The 24,124-nt window shown below is 40.0% G+C and overlaps 1 protein-coding gene across 3 annotated transcripts in view; it reads left to right on the top strand.

Moving 5' to 3' along the window:
• LOC145978505 (limbic system-associated membrane protein) overlaps positions 1 to 24,124 on the top strand; it is a 706,857-nt gene that overhangs the window by 584,582 nt on the left and 98,151 nt on the right. For all 3 annotated transcript variants that reach the window (XM_083111131.1, XM_083111130.1, XM_083111129.1), the window contains exon 6: positions 1,099 to 1,196. In XM_083111131.1, coding sequence (XP_082967257.1) covers positions 1,099 to 1,196 — 98 coding nt within the window. The remainder of the gene's footprint in view (positions 1 to 1,098; positions 1,197 to 24,124) is intronic.

The following is a 24,124-nucleotide window of genomic DNA, read 5'->3' as shown; positions in this document are numbered from 1 at the left end:
AAATCTTCACATTATGTTCCAGTTATGGCGTGTATCCACATAAGGCAAAGTTGAAACAGGTTCATTGGAATGAACCACCCCTCACCCTTTGGGGGCCGCGACAGCTACATCTTTTCGTAACTGGATTAGTGGAAGAGGATCGCACACTTAACTTAGTAAACTCCAGCAACTAAGCCCCAGCTCAGCTCTCGCTGCCGGCCCAGGAAAATCCAGACCCGATGGAGCAGGTAACATGGGCCGATTTACGCTGGTGCTCAACTCGTGACCAGCGGACCAAGTAAAAGGGGGTTTCCGCAAATTTTCCGCCGTGAACTCTAGCCTTCGGAGCTGTTGGTGTATGAGACACCATGGATTGCTTACAGTTTGTTTCAATGGGGATTTACTCGGAATTCAGCTCTGTACCCAGGCGTCTATGCTGCGTTGTTGTCGGTTTTTTACTATTGTTATTTGCTCGTCTCTTCTTGCAGGGTTCCACAAGCTAGATTCTAGTTGTTTCTCTGCGCTTGTTCTTCATTTCACGAGCTCTCGGCTCTTGTTTCCGTGTTCAAAGGTTCTGAGTTGGAGTCCCGTCGAGTCAGTGGGTTCGCTCACATGTTCACTATGAATCTAAGGAGATAGAAGAAGCATTAAGTAACAGGAAATCAAATAAATAAATCGTCATTATATTTCATTATTAACATACACAATGTTGAAAGCAACGTAAAATTACAATACAGGGTTGAGTCCCGAGAGAATCACGGTAAATTTATGAGCCGTATGACACTTTATACCACTTCGAGTAATGTGACGATGAATGTGAATTGGTGAAGTAGATGATAGGACAAGTACTGTGAAACATTCATGATTGATGAGGGTTCGAACCCGGGATCTCTGTCTTCGCAGCGCATTCCTGTGACCACTCCGCCACGGAGGTCGTCAAGGAAATTACACCATGATGTTATTCTGTATTATTCGACAATGGTGGCAGCGGTGTGTGTGTGTGTATGTGTCTTCTGTGCTAGTCTCATTATACATATATATTATATACGTATTATAAATTATATATAGTATATATATATATTATATAATTCTTAACAATGGTTTATTTTGTTGTTGCAGACGCACCAGAAATAGAACCAGAGAAAACGTGGGTACATTCTGGAATCGGCGTTGAGGCCCATCTTGTCTGCATAGTGCATGCTGAACCTGAATCCTCAGTAAGTACCTAATAATGTTATAATACTTTGTTAAATTGTGTAAATATTAACAAGTAACCAACCTTTTTATTGTATGCTTGTAATTCTTTTTCACCATTAAGGAAACAGGAACTTGAGGAATCCGCACTGTATGCAAGCCAATTTCAATTTTCTTGTTTAATATTGCTTATGTTCGGTAGAGCACTTTGTGCTGACGGATTACTCCTGAAGACTATTTGAAGAAGGATTGCACTTTGATCAAGTGTCCACTTTCTTAAAATTTCGGAAACGAAACTGCAAAAGGTGAACGATACTTAGGACGATTTTGCTCATTACCTAGGGGAAAAAATGTTATTAGGATTTTAGGTAGCTTGTTTACGAAGATTTCTGAAATATTCGAAAAATGACAAGCTTCACTATTCCTTGCTTACACTTTATTTGGAATAGAACTCAATTAACTTGATATGGAAGCTTGGGCTGTATTTTCCCCTAAAATATTATCTCAACCTGTAATACAGAACAGTGTCATTTGTTGGTAAGTATCCCACACCATAGAAGACTAATTTTTGGGTCTACATCTCTCCGGGGTATTTTCGAGTACTGAAATGACCTGATGCAATAGGGGAGTAATCAATAACAATGAAACAGGATACGAAACTTAACGAAGCTAAATATGTACCACACATGTAATATTTGGGTACTATGGCGGAAATTTGTGATATGGCGGTTAGTGCCTGCCCATTGTTTGGATATTATTGCCACAATCCAAACTAGGGTCTTGAAACGACGACGCATGCAACAGGTCTTAGATGGATTCATGACCTGGGTGACTCAAGCTACATACCTCACTCACCCACTTGGATGCGCTATGCTTATGTCTAAAGCAGAGTAGGGTCACAAACGTCTCTGGGGGAGGAGGGTGCAATCTCGATCATACGAGCTGCGCCAACATATATCCTTCAAGCTCCCGAAAGTAGGCTCATCTTCAAGATGGAATTTCTGGTCACCTTAGAGATCATTTTGATTTCTCCACACGTGCTTCGATGCGACAACCTGGAGGCGGTTTACTCTTTGAATATAAATGTGTTATGTGTCAGATTTATTGCACCTAGCTCACATTACGTATCAAAGTTGTTATGTTCATGCTGTCTGCGAAGTGCCTACTCGATGGCGTAGTGGTAACGTTCTTGTCAAAGGGTCCAGGGTTTGATACGCAATGGGGGCACATAGTTGTTCGGTTCCCACTTTAAACTGTATATATATGGTCCCGATTAGCCTATCTGTGCATGCAATGGGCTCATATATTATATATATATATATATATATATATATATATATATATAATATACAGTGTATATATTGTGCTGTCTAAGTAGTAACCCAATTTTAAAAATTGGATACTCAAAGTCGTCATTTGATCACTGAACAGCAGTGTTCCTGAGTCGTTATTTAATCTCTGAACAGCAGTGTTTCTCCTCCACGCAATCCCGTTCCCTCGCACGCGTTCATTGGTCAACCCCTTTCCAGCAACTACTTGCGCAGAGACTTGCTTTCGTTCGTTCGCTCCAGATATTTCCAAGGCAGCGTATACTTATGGACAACTGGAACCCCTTACCTACTTGGCTCTGTACTGGATAATTTCCCTGTACTCTTGTCAGTTTGACTTTGTTGTTTCTCGGAGGAGAAGTTGGGAATCACAATAATTAAAAAAGTATGAATAAAAATTCGAAAGTAAAGATTTAACACAATGATGTCCGAGAATAATGCTTGCTCAGTGCACACTTAAAATTTGAAAATGTTGGCGTCTGTGGTTCTCTAGATCAGTGGTTTCCAACTTCAAAAGGGCCGAGGGCCAAAATTATATCCAGCAGTTGATTGGCGGGCCGCATTTTTTTTTGTGGGAGGGATTAAAAATTACAAAAATTGTAAGTACTGAACTGAGAATGTAGTACTTCTTTCGCATGACCTAAATTTCTAAAATGAGGCATTAGAAAACAATGGAATCACAAATCAAAATTGTATAATTACAATTTATTTCACAAAAACCCAATACTTATGGATGAATTGAAAGAAATGAAAAACACACCATACAAATAAGAATCCTTCATAGTAAGTGTTCAATGTGAAAATTGAGGCCTATCTGCTTCTTTTATTAAAGTTGGAATATCCACTTCAATTTCTGTATTTGAAAGTCTCAGAAGGTGAAGCAGTGAAGAATCTACCAATCGACTTCTGTAGCGGTTCTTGATGAACTTCATTGAAGAAAAAGCCCTATCACACGTGTATGTGCTGCCGAACATCCATGTTATTCTTTTTTCGAAAACTACGAAGGTTTGGAAAGCGTACGTTTGAAAGTATTTGAAAAACTCTGGCCCCTTTTCTTGGCTAGTTTGAAGGAACACATCGCATTGCAAATCACACAATTCAAGTTGGAGAGAAGCTTCTTGTTCTTCGATGTTAACGCCAAGAGGATTGCTTAATAGCTGGATGCTGATTTAAGTTCTTCAAAATATTTAATCTGGAGTCAAACTCATCCACTATTTCTTTAATACTTGCACTGAATTTAAAATGTCCAGTGTTTCTTCATCATCTGCTAGCCGCCGACAGCTTGGAAAATGGACCAGATTATTCCTCTCCAAAGTAACGTTGAAAATCTTCAGTTTACTACGAAACCCATCTATGTTTCCCATTAAATCTGACACCAGCTGGTTTCTTTCCTGCAGTTTCAAGTTCAGTTCGTTCAGATGAACTGTGATATCTGTTATAAACGCCAGTTGTTTAAGGAAGTCCATACTCTGAAACTGTTCCTTCAGTAAAAATAGAACGTATTTTAATAAAAATACATAAAATTAATGTATTTTGCAAACTGGCTTCGCGGGCCGCCAGTTGGAAACCCTGCTCTAGATTATCATGACCAAAGTATTCCCCATAAACTTATACAGAGTTTAGGAAGACCAATATAAGCCTTCCTGAATAGTATTCGAGGAGCTCAACGTAGATTACAGGTAGTGGTACATGTACGCACGGTAATCTGACCGCACACACTGCAAATAACCACAAAACAGAAAAGAAAACCGTTGTTTCAGTATATCCTGAGGAGCTCCAACGTGAGGCTGTAACGTGGATCTCCTTCTCCCTAATTTTATCCCCCTTCAGGAGAACTTTACTGGAGACAAGGAGTGGAAGCCTGGAATTGGTAGTAAAAGTCCAAAGTAATTTCTCGCGCAGTAGGAAGCGCGGTTCATACCCGGATCTCGCAGGGGTCGCAAAAGCCCAAATGAATGTCCCCGGTCGTAGTTTGATTGGTTACTCGACAGTGGAAAGAAACTCGAAACAGTGAGGGGAAATGCTTCCTCTCATTTCAACATTCGTTCGGCCCCCAAGTAAAGTTCGCTCTTTTAATGACATCAATAAAAAGAGAGAGGAAAAAAAGACCCAACACCGAAACAAAGCAAATTCCACTGGCGTGTGTGTATATATCTCTTCGTCGCCCCGAGTCACACATTTCAGGAGCAATATGCAACGCCGCTGGACTCTACACGCAACAAATATGCCAGGCGTCGGACGTTAACGCATGCTGCAATGTAATAAAACACGGATGCAAGACAATGAGTCTGTTGTAGGCTTCCGTGTTGTTCTTAATGGCGACGGTGACGTGTATCCCTTGCAGCGGGAATAAAAATGGGGGGAAACGTATTAATCAACCAACACGGGGGCGCTTGGAAATTACGAATTAAAATGACTTACTGCACCCACCCACTGGGTTTTAATTCTTTACTCCAAAACAATGCACGGGAATATTACTTTCTGTGCGATAGGCCTGCTATAGTGTGGAACTAACGCGGATACGGATGACCTGGGTTCGATTCTTGTAGGTATGCTATTTCCACACAAATCTTAGAATCTCGGTCACGACTCGTTTTCTTTTCCGCATCGAGTCTCGAAGTACAGGGTGGGCCGAAAGTGTGAAACCACCCATATTAAGGACAAACGGGCGGACACAGACCAATCCATTGTCGTTCATTGAATTACTTGAGAATAATTAAAGTTGGAAGTGGCGGCCATCTTGGCAGCATGGCCTAGACGAGTTTCCGCTTCACACACATTTTGGCCCACCCTGTATATGTAATAAACAACAAACTTTCACACTATGTAAAACATTAAGGCGAAGAGTGACAGTTTTGCACGTGCATTTATTTCAATATCGTCGGAACGTGCACTGCTACTTAAAAACCGATTATACAAGACAGTATGATTTTCTCTCCATGTTGCAAGTGGAAATAGTTTTTCAGCATGTGTTCGAAAGACATAAATAAATAAACGTGAAAAATCATATTTTAACAAAAGATTTCAGCTGCCAGAACTGAAACAAGCTGCTTCAAAATTTGGTGCTCTAACGCTTTCACAAGAAATAGCTTCATCTAAACTGCTTTTAAACTAATCTTATCGCCTGCCTGTCAATTTCTTGCAATTACCTTAGACATCCAGTTTCGTGGCCTTTTTTTAATAATCCGAATTCATGTACATCAAAGCCTGTATAGAGCTTCCGCTGTTCTTCAATGGTTTTTTAACCAGAAGAAAAAGGAATTACCTTCAATTTGATTGACAAATGAACCAAATCAAGGCTGATTGAAGACTCAAACTTATCACAACAAGCAGCAGTAAGCAGTTTAGACTTGTCTCCGTGGAAAATCTGAGAGAATTTGTCTCCTGAGGGAACTTCTTAATTGAGTGTGACACACCATCAAGTTCTTGGAACTTGTCGAGTGGCAGCGGTGAATAAGTGACGGTGGAGCATCTTTTGACCTTATGCCCGATGATGTAAGAGAACTCTCTCCCTCTCTGTCTCTCGCGAGAGCGATTGCGAAGTTTGTTCTCAATTTTCTTTCCCTCCCTCGTCTCTCCGATTCCATCTTTTCCCTAATTACTTGCCAGTCTTGTTTCTGGTGTCTCATTCTTCCCTGTTAAGCTGATAATTGCTCATGCTCCTGCCAAACAAGTTGGTGTGCGCTTCTTCCCTGGCTGTCTTCGCTGCAACTTCTTGTTCAGTTCCTTTGTCTGGTGTCATTTGAGATGTTCTGAACCAGAGGAGCGGATTTGTGAAGGTTCTTAAATAACACTGATAAACAATGAAATACTCCTTTAAATAAAACTAAGTGATCTTTATGTATTCAGATGTGCTGATAACGAATATCGCATCCGTTTTCCTGTATCACCTAAGTTTTTTGCAGAACACCCAAATTTTATAATTTTATGGTTTCAGGTCTCCGCACCCAGCTCCGCTTCCAGCTTAACGTTTGTTTCCTAGCAAATGGATAAGAACTTTTCAGCGACCTTGTGTTTATGACTGGCACTTAATATATAGTGGAGGAAACATGTGGCAGTAGAGAAATTTCCTGTTTCTCTGTTAAAATTTGTTCTTTTGTTGGTTAGTCGAGTCTAACTTCCTTTCCGATAACTTCGCGAGTAGCCGTATTTTATGTTTGTGTATGTTCGTGAAATTGTGAATGTAATATTGTATAGTGAAGTGAAGTGTAAGTTGTATTTTAACAAAACGATAAGAGCATTCACAATTGTTTTTTTTAAAGAAATATATTATAAGTCAATTAATGAGTTCGCCATGTCACGCAAATGTGTGAATAACCCGAACTTGTTTTGTTATGTTTGCGGGGAATTTACTCCGAAGTCACAGAGAAATACTATCATTCCTATAGTGAAAAAAGCATATGAGTTGTATTTTGGAAGTAAAGTAGACGAGGGAAAAAGCTGGGCACCAGGTAAAATTTGTTGTAATTGTTCGAGAACTTTACGTGGTTGGCTTAATGGCACTCACAAATCAATGCCCTTCGGAAACCCTGTAATATGGACAGAACAGGAAGATCATACTACGGATTGTTACTTCTGTTTAACAAACATAGTGGATATAGTTCTAAATCAAAACATTCTATATTTTATCCTGATGTTCCTTCAGCCAAGAAACCTACGAGTCATGATTTTATACCAATTCCTAAGCCTCCTAAAGAATGGACAGTGGATGAAACAGAACCAAGCAGTGCTTCTCCAGATGATGGACCCAGACCCTCATATTCAAACACCGATCCAAATTTTCCTGATCCAAATATACCTCACTTTATTTCCCAATCCGAACTAAATGATCTAGTCAGAGACCTCAACCTTTCTAAAGTTCAAGCAGAATTATTAGGATCTCGTCTCAGAGGGTGGAATTTATTACAAGATGGTGTTAAGGTGTCATATCGGAAACGCCAACAATCACGGACACATTTCTTTTCTGTTAGTAATGAGTTAACTTACTGCAATGATGTAGAAGGCCTTCCGCAAGAATTTGGAAGGAGTCACAACCAAACGAGTGGAGACTGTATTTAGATTCATCTAAGAATAGTTTAAAAGTAGTATTGTTGCATAATGGGAATATATACCCATCAGTACCCCTTGCCTGTTCTTCCACCATGAAGGAAACATATGAAAGTATGGATACAATATTAAAAGTGATAAATTATGAAAAATATGGTTGGCAGATATGCGGAGACCTCAAAACGATTGGTATACTGTTAGGCATGCAATCTTGGTTTACAAAATTTTGTTGCTTTCTTTGCGAATGGGACAGCCGGGCAGAAGATAAACATTACAACATTGTGGATTGGCCCATACGAAAAAACTTATGTTCTAGAGAGAAGAGTGTTAGGAATCACCCTCTACTTGAGAAAGACCAGATTTTGTTACCACCATTGCATATAAAGTTATGGCTGATGAAAATTTTTGTTAAGGCTTTGGATAAACACTGTGAGGGTTTTGGGTACTTGAGAAAAACATTTCCTAAACTCAGTGATAGTAATTTAAAAGAAGGCATATTTATTGGGCCGCAAATCCGTGAGATCATTCATGATGACAACTTTGTGGAATTGCTAACACAAAAAGAGAAATGCGCATGGTTAGCTTTCAGACAAGTATGCTGTAATTTTCTTGGAAATGTGAAAGCTGACAACTACAAGGAACTTGTTAAGAACTTGTTGAAGTGTTATCAGCGCATGGGGTGAAATATGTCCTTGAAAATTCAACTTTTTACATTCGCATTTGTACTTTTTCCCCCTTAACTTGGGCGCGGTTAGTGACGAATGCGGCGAGAGATGTCACCAGGATATTTCTGTCATGGGGAAACGCTATGCAGGAAAATCGGTACAGAACATGTTAGCAGACTATAGTTGGAACCTCAAGGGAGATGTTTCTGCTGGGAGTTACAAACGGCAGAGTTCAAGAAAGAAATTTTGAAAATGCGAGTAAAAATGTGTTTTTTTTTCTTTTTTTTGCATGAAATTTGTTCATTGAACAGTCAAAATCGGTCCTATATATATTTTTTAATTTTTTTATATTTCATAGTTATTCACTTCAATATTTAAATCTTATTTCATGAGCAAACAAACAAAAATAATTTCAAATTTCGATGTATTATTACAAAGGGAATTAAATTTTTATGAAAAACAAAAAATGAAAATCCAGGGAAAACGATACGTGATACAGCATTTCTACTTTCAGATTTGGATTCAGCGTGGTCGAATTATAAATAATCACCTATTTTCGTTCAAAGGAGCAAAAAAAAGTTTGAATTTGTTCATCAGTGTAATAAACAAAAGTCGTCGGACTCAAACTCCAGGGAGCACATTGCATAGGACACACAGGCGTCCGCAGGCTAATTTATTTGGGAGTGCCTTAAGCAGAGTTTCAACTGCCTATCTGGACAGTGTTAGCACAGACAAGTTAATATTATTATAATAATATACTATATAATAACTATTAACGTGTCTGTGGTGTTAACCTAATTAACTTCATGTTCCTTTTTCATAGAAACTATTAGGTATATGAAGATAAGATTTTAACGTTATAGTCGGATCGTTATCCCTTATGGCGCAGTGGTAGTGCCGTCGCCTTGTAATCAAGGGGTCCCGGGTTCGATACCCGGTGGAGGCACATAATGGTTCGGATTCCACTTTAAACTGTAGATCCAGTCCCGATTAGCCTTTCTGTGCATAAAATGGACTTAAAGCAAACAATTCAATCAATTACTCAACTTTAGCACAGGTTTTCCAATCACTGTGACGATGTTTGTTACTTAAATAATGATATTAAACAACTGAAATCAACCAACTGTGATAAATGTAATACAATAAGATGCTGTGTCTCTACAGGTAATATCAACTGAATCCCTCTCATTAATTAAATCTGTAGGTTCCTATTTCCTACGTTTTCTAATGTTGGTTACTTCTTAAGATATAATATTGTATCTGCTCATATGATATTTAATACTCTGTGCTATTTATAAAGTGAAAACTATATCATTTGTTACGTGATTATTGATCATTATAGTAAACAATAGGGTAAGGACGGGGCAAACGGACACCCTAAGGATATATTGCAAAATAACTAGCAAACTGTTTATTGAAAAATTACAATTATGGTCGATACAGAAAGTGTGAACATTGAGTTAACAAATAGTACAATGTATAATTCAAAATAATCAACGTAGGCTTCCAAATTGTTAAATGAATCAGTGTGTGTAGCAGTGTCCGTTTGCCCCACCATCGCGGGGCAAACGGACATGTGAGAGGGGCAAATGGACACTAGCTCATTTATGAACTGTCATCATTCTCACAAGAAGAACACACAAAGTATTGGTCGTTTCCATTCGCAACGCACTTTAGGTGGAACCAGACAGAACACAATAAGCACTGCACCCAGTGTTGACCCTTCTTGTACACACCGTTGCATACACGGCACACATCTTTTGCGGTGCGTTTAACATGCTTTCCCATTCTTGTTGTTTGATTTGCTGCAGTCAGTTTTTTTCTCTTTGAGGCGAACGATGAAAGAAGGATCCGTTAATAAGTGCAATTCCTCCGTTTTTCGTTTCCTGTTCGAGGTCCCAGAAGTTGATGGCAAGGGTTGAGTTCTTGAAAACTTCCTTGGGATGAGGCATCGTCTGTCGCTAAAGGTTCTGGTGATCGCTGATCTTGACCATTCACTTCATGGACAGTTCCAGAAATAAATGCGTGCTCAGGCAGGCGTTGTGGATTAAATGGATGAATCCCACACGCATGAAACCCATTTACTGCATTCTCCACTGTGGCCGCACGATTCCAAGCCTCTGCAAAAATGCCACCAAAGGCCACTTAATTGATACCTCTCCCCGGATTTCTTGCACGTAAACTCTACAGCCGTCGTTGTAAAATGTTTTAAAAGATTAGTTTTAGATTAGTTAAATGTTTTAGATTAGTTGCTGAATTACATAATATCTTATAGTATTTAAATGATATGCACTTTATGCATGTCCGTTTGCCCCAACACAAGCCTGTCCGTTCGCCACGCCTGTAGCCTTGGGCTTTACATTTTCGAAAAAGCCCACCACATGGCAGCAGCATGTTGACACAGGCTGTGTATGTCGAGGAAGCAATGCCGTACCCACACTACAAAGCGCAACTTTGGCGGGACCACCATAATCCACGCAATCCTTATGTTCCGCACACAGATTCTTACTGTTTAGGTTTTTGCTAGTACAATTATCCTTACCTGGTCAGGTTTTACGGCTGGATTGGCGTTCTTCTTCAAGATTTCACCCCATGTTCGACACACCTTCTCGCCAATGTTCTGCTTCATATCACAACGCCAACCGATGCACTGTTGCAAACTTCAACGCCAAATTATTCTAATTTTCCTTAGGGACTGTCCGTTTGCCCCAGTGTCCGTTTGCCCCGTCCTTACCCTATCATATTTTGTGTGTGTGTGTGTGTGAGAGAGAGAGGCATCGCAAATGAAACGAAATAGCTTACTTTTTTTTAATACACAGATATTATTTTAATGGTAGTTTCACATTTGTATTGGGGACACATTAGTGGGTCCCCAGCCACCCCTGGCACCCTCCGTACGCAGGCCTATGAAGTGTCACTGCGCAGGTGCATACTTGTATCAATGTGTCGAAATGTTCGCGAGTATGAGAAAAAAGGAGAGAACAACTTTGCTGATGTCCTCACTTTCCACGTCTTCAAGCTTTCTTCTCTCCGTTCTTGGGTTTTGTGCCGAGTGCGTTGAGTGGTCGACTTCCGATATCGCCACCTAAGTTCCCTGGTTCGAATCCCATCCTGGACGTGGGTAATCTTCGTGAGTGTTCCATGACCCATACTCATCATCCCGATTAGCCCAGTGGTAGAAACGCGACGCTAGATAACAAATCCGTTCGCCTGCTCCAGAGATTATCGAGATTGTAGTACACCTGTTGTCCCATCACAAACAATGCAGACTATTAGTAACATGTATAGCTTAATACATAAAAAGCTTATGTGATGGGATTCCAGGTCAGAAAAAGTCCTCAGATGGAAATTGTACTAACCTTAATAAAATTAGTTCCCCTGCTCATAATTCCTTGGGAACTGTGATTGTTATTTATTTTCTTGCAAGCCGTGGTACTAAATATTGAAACTACAGCTCTCCAGTCTTCTCCTAGTCTTTCAGAGGCAAGATTCATGGTTGACGCTTTTTCTCTCGAGCATGCTACACGTTGTCACGTCCCCGGCGGCGATTTGTTACGCATTTGCGGGCGTATACGTGTGGGCGGCGGGGCAAAAACTTGATTTGTATTGTGCGTGTGAAAATGTGCGTGAGCGCAGCACGAAAGACAGCAAAACAGGACGTAAAGGGGCCTCTAATGAGGCGTGACAGTTAGGTGTGGTAGAAGCGAGTGATGAAATTAGTCTCATACAAAACAGTTGACAGTGTATCACCCGGCTTAACATAACACAATGCAGTGGACGCCAACGCGAGCGAGAGGGAAAAAATAGCCCTTTTTTACCCGGAAGAATTATCCCTAACTAGGATATTTATTGTTGATATTTACGGCGGCGGCCAAAGGCTAAATCCAAACTGAATGGAGAAGTAATCCATTTAATGGCTGTGGCTATGCATTGTGGCAACGAACTGTGGTCGCTTGTTACATTGAAGCGACCGGCCACCATGTTACCGAGGCAAAAACCTGAAACCCGTCACTATACTTTTATGTACCACCAATTTTTTTTACGTTTTCATACACCCCCATACTACAAGCGTCAGTTGAAACACTTGAAAAACTCGTAATTGTGACATATGGGTCGTAGAACGAGGTGGACTACAGAATTTATTAGCAAACATTTATTTGTTTGCCAAGGATAAATGGTAGTGACATGTTTGGTACAAAGTTACGGCATTGCTTGAAATAATATGAAGATTAGTTTCAGTTCTCGGAAAAGTATAAAATAGTGCCTGACAGTGCCAGGCTAAATATATTAAATTATGCGAGGCAGCCGAAATATTTTTTGTATTTGATGAAACGTACAGTCACCGCCAATAAAAATGTGAATCCTAGATCCTGAAACTCGTTTCCCTGCAAGGCGTTATGTTTGTTGTCATTGAAAATTTGCTATTAAAATCAACTTATCGCCGTATAGATGAGCAACACACACATAGCCTTGCAGAGAAGCGAGTATTTCAGGATCTGGATGTCTCACTTTTATTGCCGGTGACTGTATTCCAACTTAAAACATATTCGAATTTATTATTTGTTAAAATAATCGCTACCTGTTATTAGATCCATATTGCACTTACCACTTGACTTTGCATATTTGAAATACCTAAGAGGAGCCAGTATCTGGTAGAACAAGTGAATAACCCTTGGTCAGGTTGAAGCTTCTTCAAAATGTACAGGCTTGCAGCTTCGTTACGGCAATATTGTGCAGCAACTCTGTGGTTGCATGCACCAAATGTGGATTAAGATTAAATCCGCGTAAAAAATATCAAAGAGTGTTCGTAAGCTTACAAGCATACACCTATTATTACCCTTTTTCTATTTTAGTCTACAATAACTATTTTAATTGTGTTTCGAAAGAACAGTTCTCTCTACTAGACGAATTATTACCTGCATTAAATTTAGCATATTTTGTGGGACCAATTAGAAATTAGGATAGGGCCAATTGGGTAGAAAAGATACGTAAAATATCCGAAACAGAGAGAGGAAAAAATGAAAGGAGAATAGAACATGGAAAACAAAAATAGATTAAGGATTTGGTAAATAAAGAGAAAGAAATTACAAAATTATTGTTGCCAATAGACATGGGACGGAGATGCCCTTGCAAAAATCTAGAAGGGAACGAGACAAGTATTTACAACTTGAGACGAGACCGAGAATGTCTTGTCTCGTCACCACACAATCCCTATAATCTGTCTTGGGTATCTCTGGAGCCGCCGAACGAAAACAAGTCTCTGCGCAACTAGAGGCGCGAGACGACTACACCAATGAACACGTGAGAGGAAACGGGATTGGATGGAGAGGGGGGGGGGGGAAGCGACTGCAGTTACCAGCCTTCGCAGCAGCATGTACTACTGCTTCGCTATGTCCACTCAACTCCTCCCCTTCTCTGGTACTATCCGCTGCCTTGCTCTACAGATTCCGGGGATAAAGTGTAGTTTTCATGCGTACTATAATGTAAAAGGGAACTGGGTGAACACGGGGTGTTGCGCCACGGGTTACTATAATGTAAAAGCAATCAACAGAATTTGCCCTTAATTTATGGAATTTGGGTTTGTTGGTTTTAAGTCCACTTTATGCGTAGAATGGCTAATCGGGACTGGGCCTACAGTTTAAAGTGCGATGCGAACCACTGTGCAATATGCCTTCATTGAGTATCGAACCCGAGCCCACTACGCCATCGAGAAACCCACCGTATTTTCTGGAATTCGCTGATGTGTTGAGAGAGAGAAAAAAAACATGCTGCATGAAGTTTGAGTTTTTTTAAATATACTTTTGGAAAAGAAAGAAAGTGGCGTATTGCTCAGCCACCGATAAAACAAAATCCAATTTCAACCAATAGCATCAACTCCTTTCGGCTTAACGGCTACGGTAAATTTACGGTTCCAGCTATCGATTAGATTAACTGAAAATGGTTGTAAGGAACTTCAAACGGCCTCTGTATGTCTCTCGATCCTTCTCTCACCAGTCCTCCTGATAGAGATTGCATTTTCTGTAAGAATCAAATTAAAAGAGGGCGAGGAGAAAAGAGGGAAAAAAAAATTAAAAACACTTTCTCCCGCGCGCGCCCTCTTTCTCCAAACACGTCTCGCGCATGCGCCCTGCTCTCCGGGATTCCCGCTCCATGGGTTTTCCGGGTGAAAAATACCACCGTGGAAAAGCTGGAAATGGTTCCGTGCTGGCTGGAAGCCACGCCCTGTGTCGGGAGAAGAAAATCTAATAAACACGGCTTAGTATGATGGAACTCGATCACGCAAGTTTAGGCTGCTGTTCCTCACCTTCGAACAGTGCCAAGTTCTCTCCAGGTGCGAGTCAAAGGACTTTTAATGCGAGGGCAGTTTCTGCCCGAGACGTCCTTTTGAGAATGTCAGGGTGCAGTTCCTTCGAATCTAGTCTGTGGAAGTTTGTATCGGTAACTTTAAACAGAACTTCCAAAAAGGAGTTGTTTCCTCGGACAGGTCAGTGAGGACTGGGCCTACAGTTTAAATGGTGTCCAAACCGTTGTGCAGCGTGCCTTCACAGGAGATCAAACCAAAGACCTCCTGATTACAAGGCGTTACTACGTTCTACCTCTAAAATATAGGGTGGACCAAATAAGGTGACCGAAAGTTTTGAGTGGTCAGTATTTCGTTTGGAGTACCCCACATGTCGTAATGGAGCCACGTGTGGTAACTTCTAAGTCACTGCGAAGGTATTTCATCAATCTGCTGCAATGTGGAACATCTTTGTCACGTTCCCGGATTAAATTTAGTTCATATACTTACTATTAATCCATTCCGGAGAACACAAGACGTACCAATCTACTGTGAGGCCTCTTCAGTCGTGGGAATAGCTTACGGATATTTCTGTGTAAATATATTAAATCTTTCACAGTCAGAATACCTTAAATCTTCAGCTGATCTTAATATCACACACTTGCACTCGAAAATAAACTTCTTGTTAGAAATTGAGGAGTAAATTGAGAATACCGGAGGTATCTCAGATTACTTTCAAATTCGGCATACTCACTAATATTAGCCTCGTAATCACGAATCTGCAGTTAAAATTTGGCGGTCACGTCTATAAATTGCAAAATAAGTCGATAAAAGTGGGTCCGTGAACGGAGTAAACACACTTGATTTATGAAGAAGACAACTATTTTTTTTGCAATGATTAGCGTTTCAAAACTATGTTTATGATGACCCTTAATTTTAACCTAACCTTACCGTGAATGGTTCGTGGGGAAAACTTGTTTTCCACCTTTACGCAAGATGCCATTTTCTAAATCAACGCTCTCACTTATTTCACAACACTTGAGCAACGTTGGTAGCAAGACCGTTGTGCGGAAAGGAAGACGTCGTCATATCGTTTCGCATGTGATCATTTTGCGGAGAATCATAGCGGTAATTGACAAGGTTATTTTTGCAATTTCTAGACGTGATCGCCAAATTCCAACTGCAGATTCGTGATTACGAGGCCAAAATTAGTGAGTATGCCGAATTTGAAAGTAATCGGAGATACTTCGGTATTCTCAGTTTATACCGAAATGGAACTGTATTAATCTTGTAATTATTCCTCGAGTACACAAATTAAAACATTCATTTTAAAATTAACTTTCATCAGCCATCATAACTCAACAAAGATTTATTGGACTTACAACTTTACAGGTGGCTGTTTATGCCCAGCATACATTATAAGTACATAAGATACATTTTTAATATAAATTTTGCACACAAAGTTCATAAACGCTCTTAAATACAATTTTATATAACTACATTAACTCATTCAGTAACAGAAATATATTATAATTTTATATCAGCTTTTCTCAAAACAGCAAGTATAACATATCCAATTCTAACATCTGGAGCATACAACAATGAAGTCATATTAATGGGGAAAGGAACATTAATTTTTGACAATGTCTTGTATAAAGTCTTTCTTTTCTCTGAGTGAATTGGACATTCCAAAATAATATGATGAACATCACCCCTTAAATCACTACAGTCACAATTCGGAGATTTTAAAATGTGTATTTTAAATCACATCACCTAGCAACCAACTCTCAAATATCTCAAGGTTAGTCTATAACCATTGCAACAGACTACAAATTTGAGTCAACATCATACTTTGATACAAGTATTTATTTTTATGATTAACATATATTAACACTGAATTTGTAATTTATGTGGGTGCGTAACAACTTCCTCCTCCATTCGTAAACTTGCTCGTATGGTAAGCATGCATAGAGATTTGGAATTTTCGTCTGCCGGAGAATGACTTAAGTTTTAGGCTTCCAAAGGGCACTGGTCCTATTGCGTGGAGGAGTTGCCATATTTACGATGAAAAAAATGGCTCTTTGAAGCTCGTATGATCAGTGTTGTAGCCTTGAGTTCGTTCTGTAAATAACAGTTGAGCTGTATAGAGTCTGTGCTATACTTTTGTCGGATTTTACGTTTCATTCCACTCTCTCGCGTACGTTGAGAAATCACATATGGCAACCGATATGGACTAGTCAGAAACGGAAGTCAGACATTGATCAATTAATTTCAGGGGGGGGCTAATAGAGAAAGTAAGGGGGTAAGGTAATTTCCTTTCTAAAGATGGTAAAGATACACTTTGGCGGAACGACTGTTCGGAAAGGTGAAGCGTCCAGCCTTTAAAGAACTGAACAATACATTCCTCCGCAGAAGCAACGCCCAAAATCCATTAATGACGGCTGTTTCCTAACTTCTCATACCACATCCGTTATCCAGCTTGAAAACTCATAAGCGAAGGCAATACCGTCCTCCTCTTTGTTACCCAAAATACGTTCCCGGGGTACAAATGGACCCTGCGTCGATTAATTCAAACGTGACGCCTCTTCAGCTCGCTTCTGACGTGAGAGGTATCCTTTTTCCCAAGTCGAAACCCCCCCTTCTCCGCCCCTGTCTATTTCTGTTCCCAGGTAACTAAATGCCGCCGCCGCCTCCTCATTTGGTTTGGGGCGTTTCGGACGTACAGCTCGGTCGGAAAGAAAGAAAAAAAAAGGGGGAAATTAAATTTCACCGAAGATGTGCGTAAGTTAAACTCCTCCATATTAACAACGGCTTGTTTGGCATTGCGTTCACGTCGTTCTTAAATTTACACACGTCTAAAGAGATATATTACAGGGTGCCAGTCAATTCCGAGCCGTTCTCATCTCTTCTTTTTCCTCTGCAGGTCAAATGCGCGAAATTCTTCATTGTTAGTCTTGAGCGAGGAAGATGGAATTACTCAGTGTCGTGTACGTTGAAGAAAAAGCGTTCAGAGTTTCTGCAAAAACTCTTTCGATAAAATTCGACTTTAAAGTGAAACGAATGTAGCTCTTGTTCTCTTATTCAGAAGCGCCCTGCTGTCTGTTTTCGCGTTTTATTTACGTCATAGTTTCCTCTGGATCTTAGAAGAAAACTCGTTCATATCATGTACATTATTTTCTCATGCTAAACCTATTAAGCCTTGTTTGAATGTTAAATGAAACATTTAAATGCTGACCAAGGTAACATTTATTGTAACGTAACATACTACCTAGGTATAATCGTAACGTTTCCGCCCTCTAAAAGGGTACTCTTCTAACAAAGATTCACCATTCAAATAAAATAATTTATTGTGAATGTCTGAAGAAGACCATGTTAGAAGATCGAAACGTTACGATTATTTGTCTTACGTTACAATAAATTTTACCTGTATTATCCACCATATGCAGAGAAGTCAAATTATTTTACCATTCGTCGTTCGCAAAGACATTACACTGTTCCCGGGAATCTATGGCGCAAGCGAACGAAAACACTTCTCTGCGCAAGTAGTGACTCCAGATGGCTCGACCAATGAGCGCGTGTGGGGGAATTGAGTGCATGGAGGGAGGGAACGGGGCTGCAGCTACCAGCAGTTTGCAGCAGGGCAGCCTTGCTTTACAGAATTCTCGAGACATAGAGTGGATCTTTTCTCGTTGATCAATTTGGTTTATTTTGCTTCGCTTCTCTGACACTTTTAGCTAAAGGGACACGCCATGCCCAGCCTGGATTCGAACCTAGGACTCCTGGCGTCGTAGCGCACTGTGCTAACCACTCCGCCATGGAGGTCGGCAGGTCATTTCTCGTGAGACATCTGCGAAGAAATAACGCCACTGTTTATTGGTGGAACATATAGAGAAATCATTTTTTTTTCTTGCAGGTCACCCGTGGAGAGATCCCGTATTGTATTTATTATCCGCAGACATTTATTTTTACTTGGCATGCTACTGAACAGGAGTTATACCCTGTCCCAGCTAACTGTGGAGCAAGACCGCGCATGTCGTCAGAGAAGCAAGGGAAATCTATTGGCCAGAGCGAAGCAGTACACGCTTCTGGGAAGGCAGGTAACTTCAGTCGCTTTGCCTGCTCCACAGTTAGCTGGGTCGGAGTATAGCAGCGTTTAAATCATGAGTCAAAAATTAATGCATGTCCCGATATTTTTCTCATTATTTCATGTAGATATCCCTGTTCATTTACAGAGGCAGAAAAAACACAAATGTTAAATAATTTAAATACGTCTTCCTTTGCTATATTCCCGAATTTCCAATAATTGGGCAAACAAGTATTGGTAATAAATTATACGTGCTCAGAGTGCCCCCGGGTTGAGATAACATTGATTGCTGATTCAGATAATTTGATTGGAAGAGGGTGGGGGAGAGGAAAGTGATCGATTTGTTAATTTACGTTTTAACAAGTTAAACAAAAAATCTCTGCGTGGAAAATAATGAAACGTACAAAGCAACTTCACCCCCTCCTCCAATTCCAACTTTTCCAGCCTAGCAATTAGATGTTTGTCAATTTCAGATCCTTCGCTTCGGATGTTTATATTCATGAGTGTTTGTTAGCTTCGGGTAACTTCCAGACGTGGACCAATTTCAAATACAAATTGAAAGATTTCTACATTATGCACCATATATGTGTGCGCTGCGTTTCTAGTTATCGTTTATATATAATGTGCCGTGAATCATTATCTCAGATTGTTTTGGTTTCGAAAATTGAACGTCAGGATCTTTCATGGCTAATGCTAATCAAAAATCTTATTATCGTTTCCTCTTTGTATAAGGGTGGTGCGGATTTAGCTAATCATCGTAGTGCAAAAGAAATATTGTCGATAAAACGTGTTTTTATTATGCTGCTAGTTTAAAGCGAGTCAGGTAATCAAAACATCCGAGATTAGTTCGTGGTGGTTTCGTGAAGACTCCTTCCACCCTACTGCGCATCCTGTGTCTGACGTTGCGAGAAGAATCCTCCCATTCGCCGCTTTCTACTCTTTGCGCATGCGTAAAAATCTGTAACATTTCCTGTTGCGGATCCATCATTAAAGCAATACAGCCTTTCAGCGTTTTATGTTCCGTGTTAAAATTTGCATGTAACTATGAACTTGTACTGCTTCCATCAATATCCATAGAATGAAATTAAAATATTGTCTCTACAGTGTAAACGCGTATGTAAGGTAAAAAAATATAATTTTGATTACCATATGTGTAAAATAACAAACTCAACTATACAAAATTGTCTCAATAAAATATTTATACCCCTTTACGTTATTTTCATATTTAAGTTGTTCTTCTCGTCCTGAAATGCAATGCAAAAATCTGAGTTCATTTTGAGAAATTAATAATTTATCATATTTGATTATTTAATAGTCTAAAGAATGGTATTTAGAACATAGCTGAGGGGTGTAAGCACCCAAATGTTAATTTCTCTTCCACGTAGTACACCTTGGACTGCATTCTTGCAGTTTAACGAAGCTCTGGCGTCTGATCTCGCAGCCAGGATAATCCTTTATGCGAGTTGTGTTTTGTCCTGTCCATTGTGTTTTTGATTGTCATTTCATCTTATCACCTTTCATCTTCGCGATTAGCTAAGAGTGGCAGAAAAGCGAGGTAAAGTAAATCAATCAAAGGACGTGGTTGAGATCATACTGCAGCAGTAAATGCTGAATGTATATTACGATTAACAAGAGGGAGGTAAATAAGACGGTTTTTCACACTGAGTACAAAAATTGGAAAATTTAATAAATATACAGGGTGCGGCGGAAATAGTAAACTTGTTTTAATAATCCATGGTTTCGTTTGTTGCAGAGTGATTGTTGCAGAGAAGGGCTATGCATGTAGCGGGTACGTTGGAAAGTACGTAGCAAGTGTATGTTCCGCCAGTGACGTATGCAGTTAGTCATGGAGCGCTGAACAGTTGCGGAGCGTATTTGTGCTGTAGAGGGCTTTATTAGGAGTCTCTCTATCACCAAAACACAGAGAACATTTCGACGACAACTGAGTCGTTCTGCTTATTAACTGTTCCTGTTAGATGAATGTGTGCTTCATCACTCATCATCAACGTGTCTAGCAATGTCGGATGTTGCCTTATTAATGCCAGCATCCGCTGACAGAATTCCGCACGGGCCACCTTATAGCGATCTGACAGACGTTGCACAACTTGCATCTTGCACGGGTGAAAGTTAAGGTCTACGTGCAACATTCGCCGAATGCTTTGGTCCGATATCTGCAACGCTAAAGCATGTTTACGTGCTGATCTGCGTGTACTCCACACTGTTCTATTCGCACTGACCGTGGTCGGCCGGGTGGTGATTTATTCTTCACACTACCGTCTTCACACCATTGTCTTACCCAACAACGCATACCAGCAACAGGAGAAGGTGCATCACGTCGAATCAGTTGTCGTCGAAATTTTCTGTGTGTTTTGGTGATAGAGACACTCCTAATAAAGCACTCAACAGCACAAATACGCTCCGCCACTGTTCAGGGCTCCATGGCTAACGGCACACGTCACTGATGGAACATACACTTGCCACCTACTTTCCAACGTACCCGCTACATCCTGCCCCTTGTCTGCAACAATCACTCCTCAACAAACGAAACCATGGATTATTAAATCCAGTTTACTATTTCTGCCGCAACCTGTACATGGATTGTAAAAAGTAATAAATCTTAGTTTACTCCATTCCCTTGAATAGACTCCGTGCCCCAGCAACCCTTTGCAGTAGGGACATACCAGATTGCTTTTACAAGTAGGTAACGTGTGGGTTAAATCCCACCGAATATCGAACCAGACCACTAGTACAGCCACGGACACGTCTGGGTTGTAACGATATCATTGAAAATCAATGGCCTGTCTACAATCCAGAAGTGTCCGTGACTGCACAAATAGCGACCGCGCTAACCATTTGACCACATTTGCCCTCATTTCGCTTATATTAAATTCTGCTGTAGTAAGAAGTGGTACGCTGTACATCCCAGGACAAATTGAAAGAATAATAATATAGGGCGAAATAACTCTTTGGAGCTAACAACTCTGAACGATTAAAACATATGACGTTTCCTTATTAGATACCCTCCCCAATTCATGATTGGGAGGACGCGGAGGAATTATGGTCCATTAAGCAACCTCCTATTCTCTCTGAAGATTCAACCTCCCTCTTAGATCCTGCAGCAGTGGCTGTTTTAATCAGCAACTTCGTGAGGCGGATAATAGGAGAACCTCCATCCGCTGCTAAGAACCTCCTTTTTCTTCTTCTACGTTTATTGATTGGCCTTTATCCTTTCAGCCACTTCCAACAGTAATTAAGACATGCAGGAGCATCGTTATCAGGCTCCAGCAAGTCGCTGATAAAGGGATAGAGCAAGAAGCGAAATCTTTGCACAGTTCAACTAATGCAAAGTTGGTCATCCAAGTTCCCAAATTTATGGGTAAACTGACTACTGGACGATTTGCTGCCTGTATTGGCCAATTTAATAATTGTAATCTTGGGTCATATTTGCTCAATGGAGAGCAAAAATTAAGAGGGGAAACATTTTTTCGCTAAACCTGCTTTTGGTCTTAAAACTTGAGGATTTAATGAGCCATATTAGTGTCTACTTACAAGTTTTATAAAGTGCAGTGACAAATTTTTATACCTTACCAAACTTTCGCGAACTTCACGGTTGTAAAGCTTTCTTGAACTGAATTGTCATATTTGGTAAACATCGTCTTGTTGCAGAAACCTGTGGGTTTCAATCAGTAGAGTAACTAACATTCTGCGACCCCCCCCCCCCCCGCAACTTTCAGATGTGCGCCCCTACTCGTTTTTTTTTAAAAAAAATCTTTCTTTTGAGTCATTCCATATGAAATCAACACAGCCCACAACCTAACCAACTCCGATTTCCATGAAGTTTGTGGAGTTGAAAACTATGCATGGAACTTAGTAACTATGAAAATTTTGAGTCTCGTGCGTCTTGTAATTGTTAAATTATTCAAGGTCAAAGTTCGGATAAATTGCTCTTTTTGAGCCCGCTTTGCCATACTAAATGTGCTGTAACTCCACCCCTATTTCGCCTAGGAAGCTCAAATAAAGCTTATTGTACAGGGAATTGAACAAGCCTACCTTTGGATAAAAATATAATTTTGTCACGTGACCTTGACTTTTGACCTATCAAAACATGTCATCACGAAAAATCGTGAAAAAATATATTTGGTCTCTCATGCCATACTGTAAAACATATCAAAAAATCATTCTGGGACTGCAATGGGATCAAAAGATACAAAACTTCGGAAGGAAAACTTTTGTTAACTATTGGTCTGACTTACTTTTTCATTCATACTGCGCCCTGGAAGCTCGTGCACCCCTCAGCACAGCACGGGCGTTATTTACGCCACTGGTTTCAACCAAGTACTTGTTTCTGAATGGTATTCGTTCTTTTCGCAAGTGTGTAGTGAGTGCATCCAAGTTCACAACTTTTATCTTGTTTTCAATTTCAATCTTGTCTGCTGATATTCGTGACTGTAGATCTTAATTTGAATTATTCCGTCCGATATGCATATTGTACATACTGTTCGGAGACTTCTAAGAGTGGTAGACTGGCAGCAGACAAATCATATCCGCCAAGGAACTCATATCTTCACTTTTTCAACCTTCACAAATTGTGCCAGACAGGACAGTCTACTTTTTAATTCCATGCTCGATTGGAACTAGCATTTGTTTCGTGCGAAAAAGAGCAAAAGTGAAACAAACTCTTAAATGTATTTTTTGAAATTTATTGTCAGGAGTCTTCCTCAGACTTTGGATCCAAGAGAATTGCGTACATCGACGGCGTCGAAGGCACCGCCTTTGTCGGCCTCTGCCATTGAAGGGAGCTCTCAATTGGCGAAAGTTACGCAAGAGGGATATAAAAGACAGGATTTTACAATAGACAGCCGAGAATCTTTGGAAAAGAATAAAGGAGGAAGGGGGAAAGAGAATTGTAGAAGAAAGGGAATAGGAGGCGATGGGGCGAGTAAGGAAGTTGCAAGAAAATTCGTGGTATTTGAAGTACTTTCGGAATGTCTGGAAATAGTTCAGAAATGAATTCAGTAAAAGAAGTTGGGAACTTCTTTAAAGCCTTGGTGTGAAGATCTAGATTGGATTCAGACATTCTTTTCCATCACGGAGTCTGTCGGTTACCTTGGTGACAGGCCTGTATCGGTGACACCAGCTGTCTTATAACTTACGAGATTTCCTCTCAAAGTCGTTCACATCAAACAGATAAAGAGACGATTGTTGTCATCTCAATGTACTGGCGGTGGAGATATAGATTTGTTTTTGTCTCTCATTCTTCATTTTAGTAAGAGTTTATGGAGTTAATATTATTCTACACATGAAATGAGTGCATTATGTTAAATTTTTAAAGCGAAAAGTTGTAGCCTACATACGTACCGTAACCTTTCAGTTTGGTTACCAAAATAGACACAAAAAGAAATCTTGTGTTAAAATTCACACTAACGTAATAGGTGATAATTTTTTATGGCGTGCAATATTTATATTAAAGTACTTTTCCCGTTTTACTTTTCTCCAAAATTCATAAATTGCATAAATATGACTGGTCCTTTCCAAATATAGTTCGATG

The sequence above is a fragment of the Lepisma saccharinum genome, chromosome 25 (assembly GCF_977018435.1).
Source record: "Lepisma saccharinum chromosome 25, izLepSacc3.1, whole genome shotgun sequence".
NCBI lineage: Eukaryota > Metazoa > Arthropoda > Insecta > Zygentoma > Lepismatidae > Lepisma > Lepisma saccharinum.
This window is presented reverse-complemented; position numbering and strand designations above follow the sequence as displayed.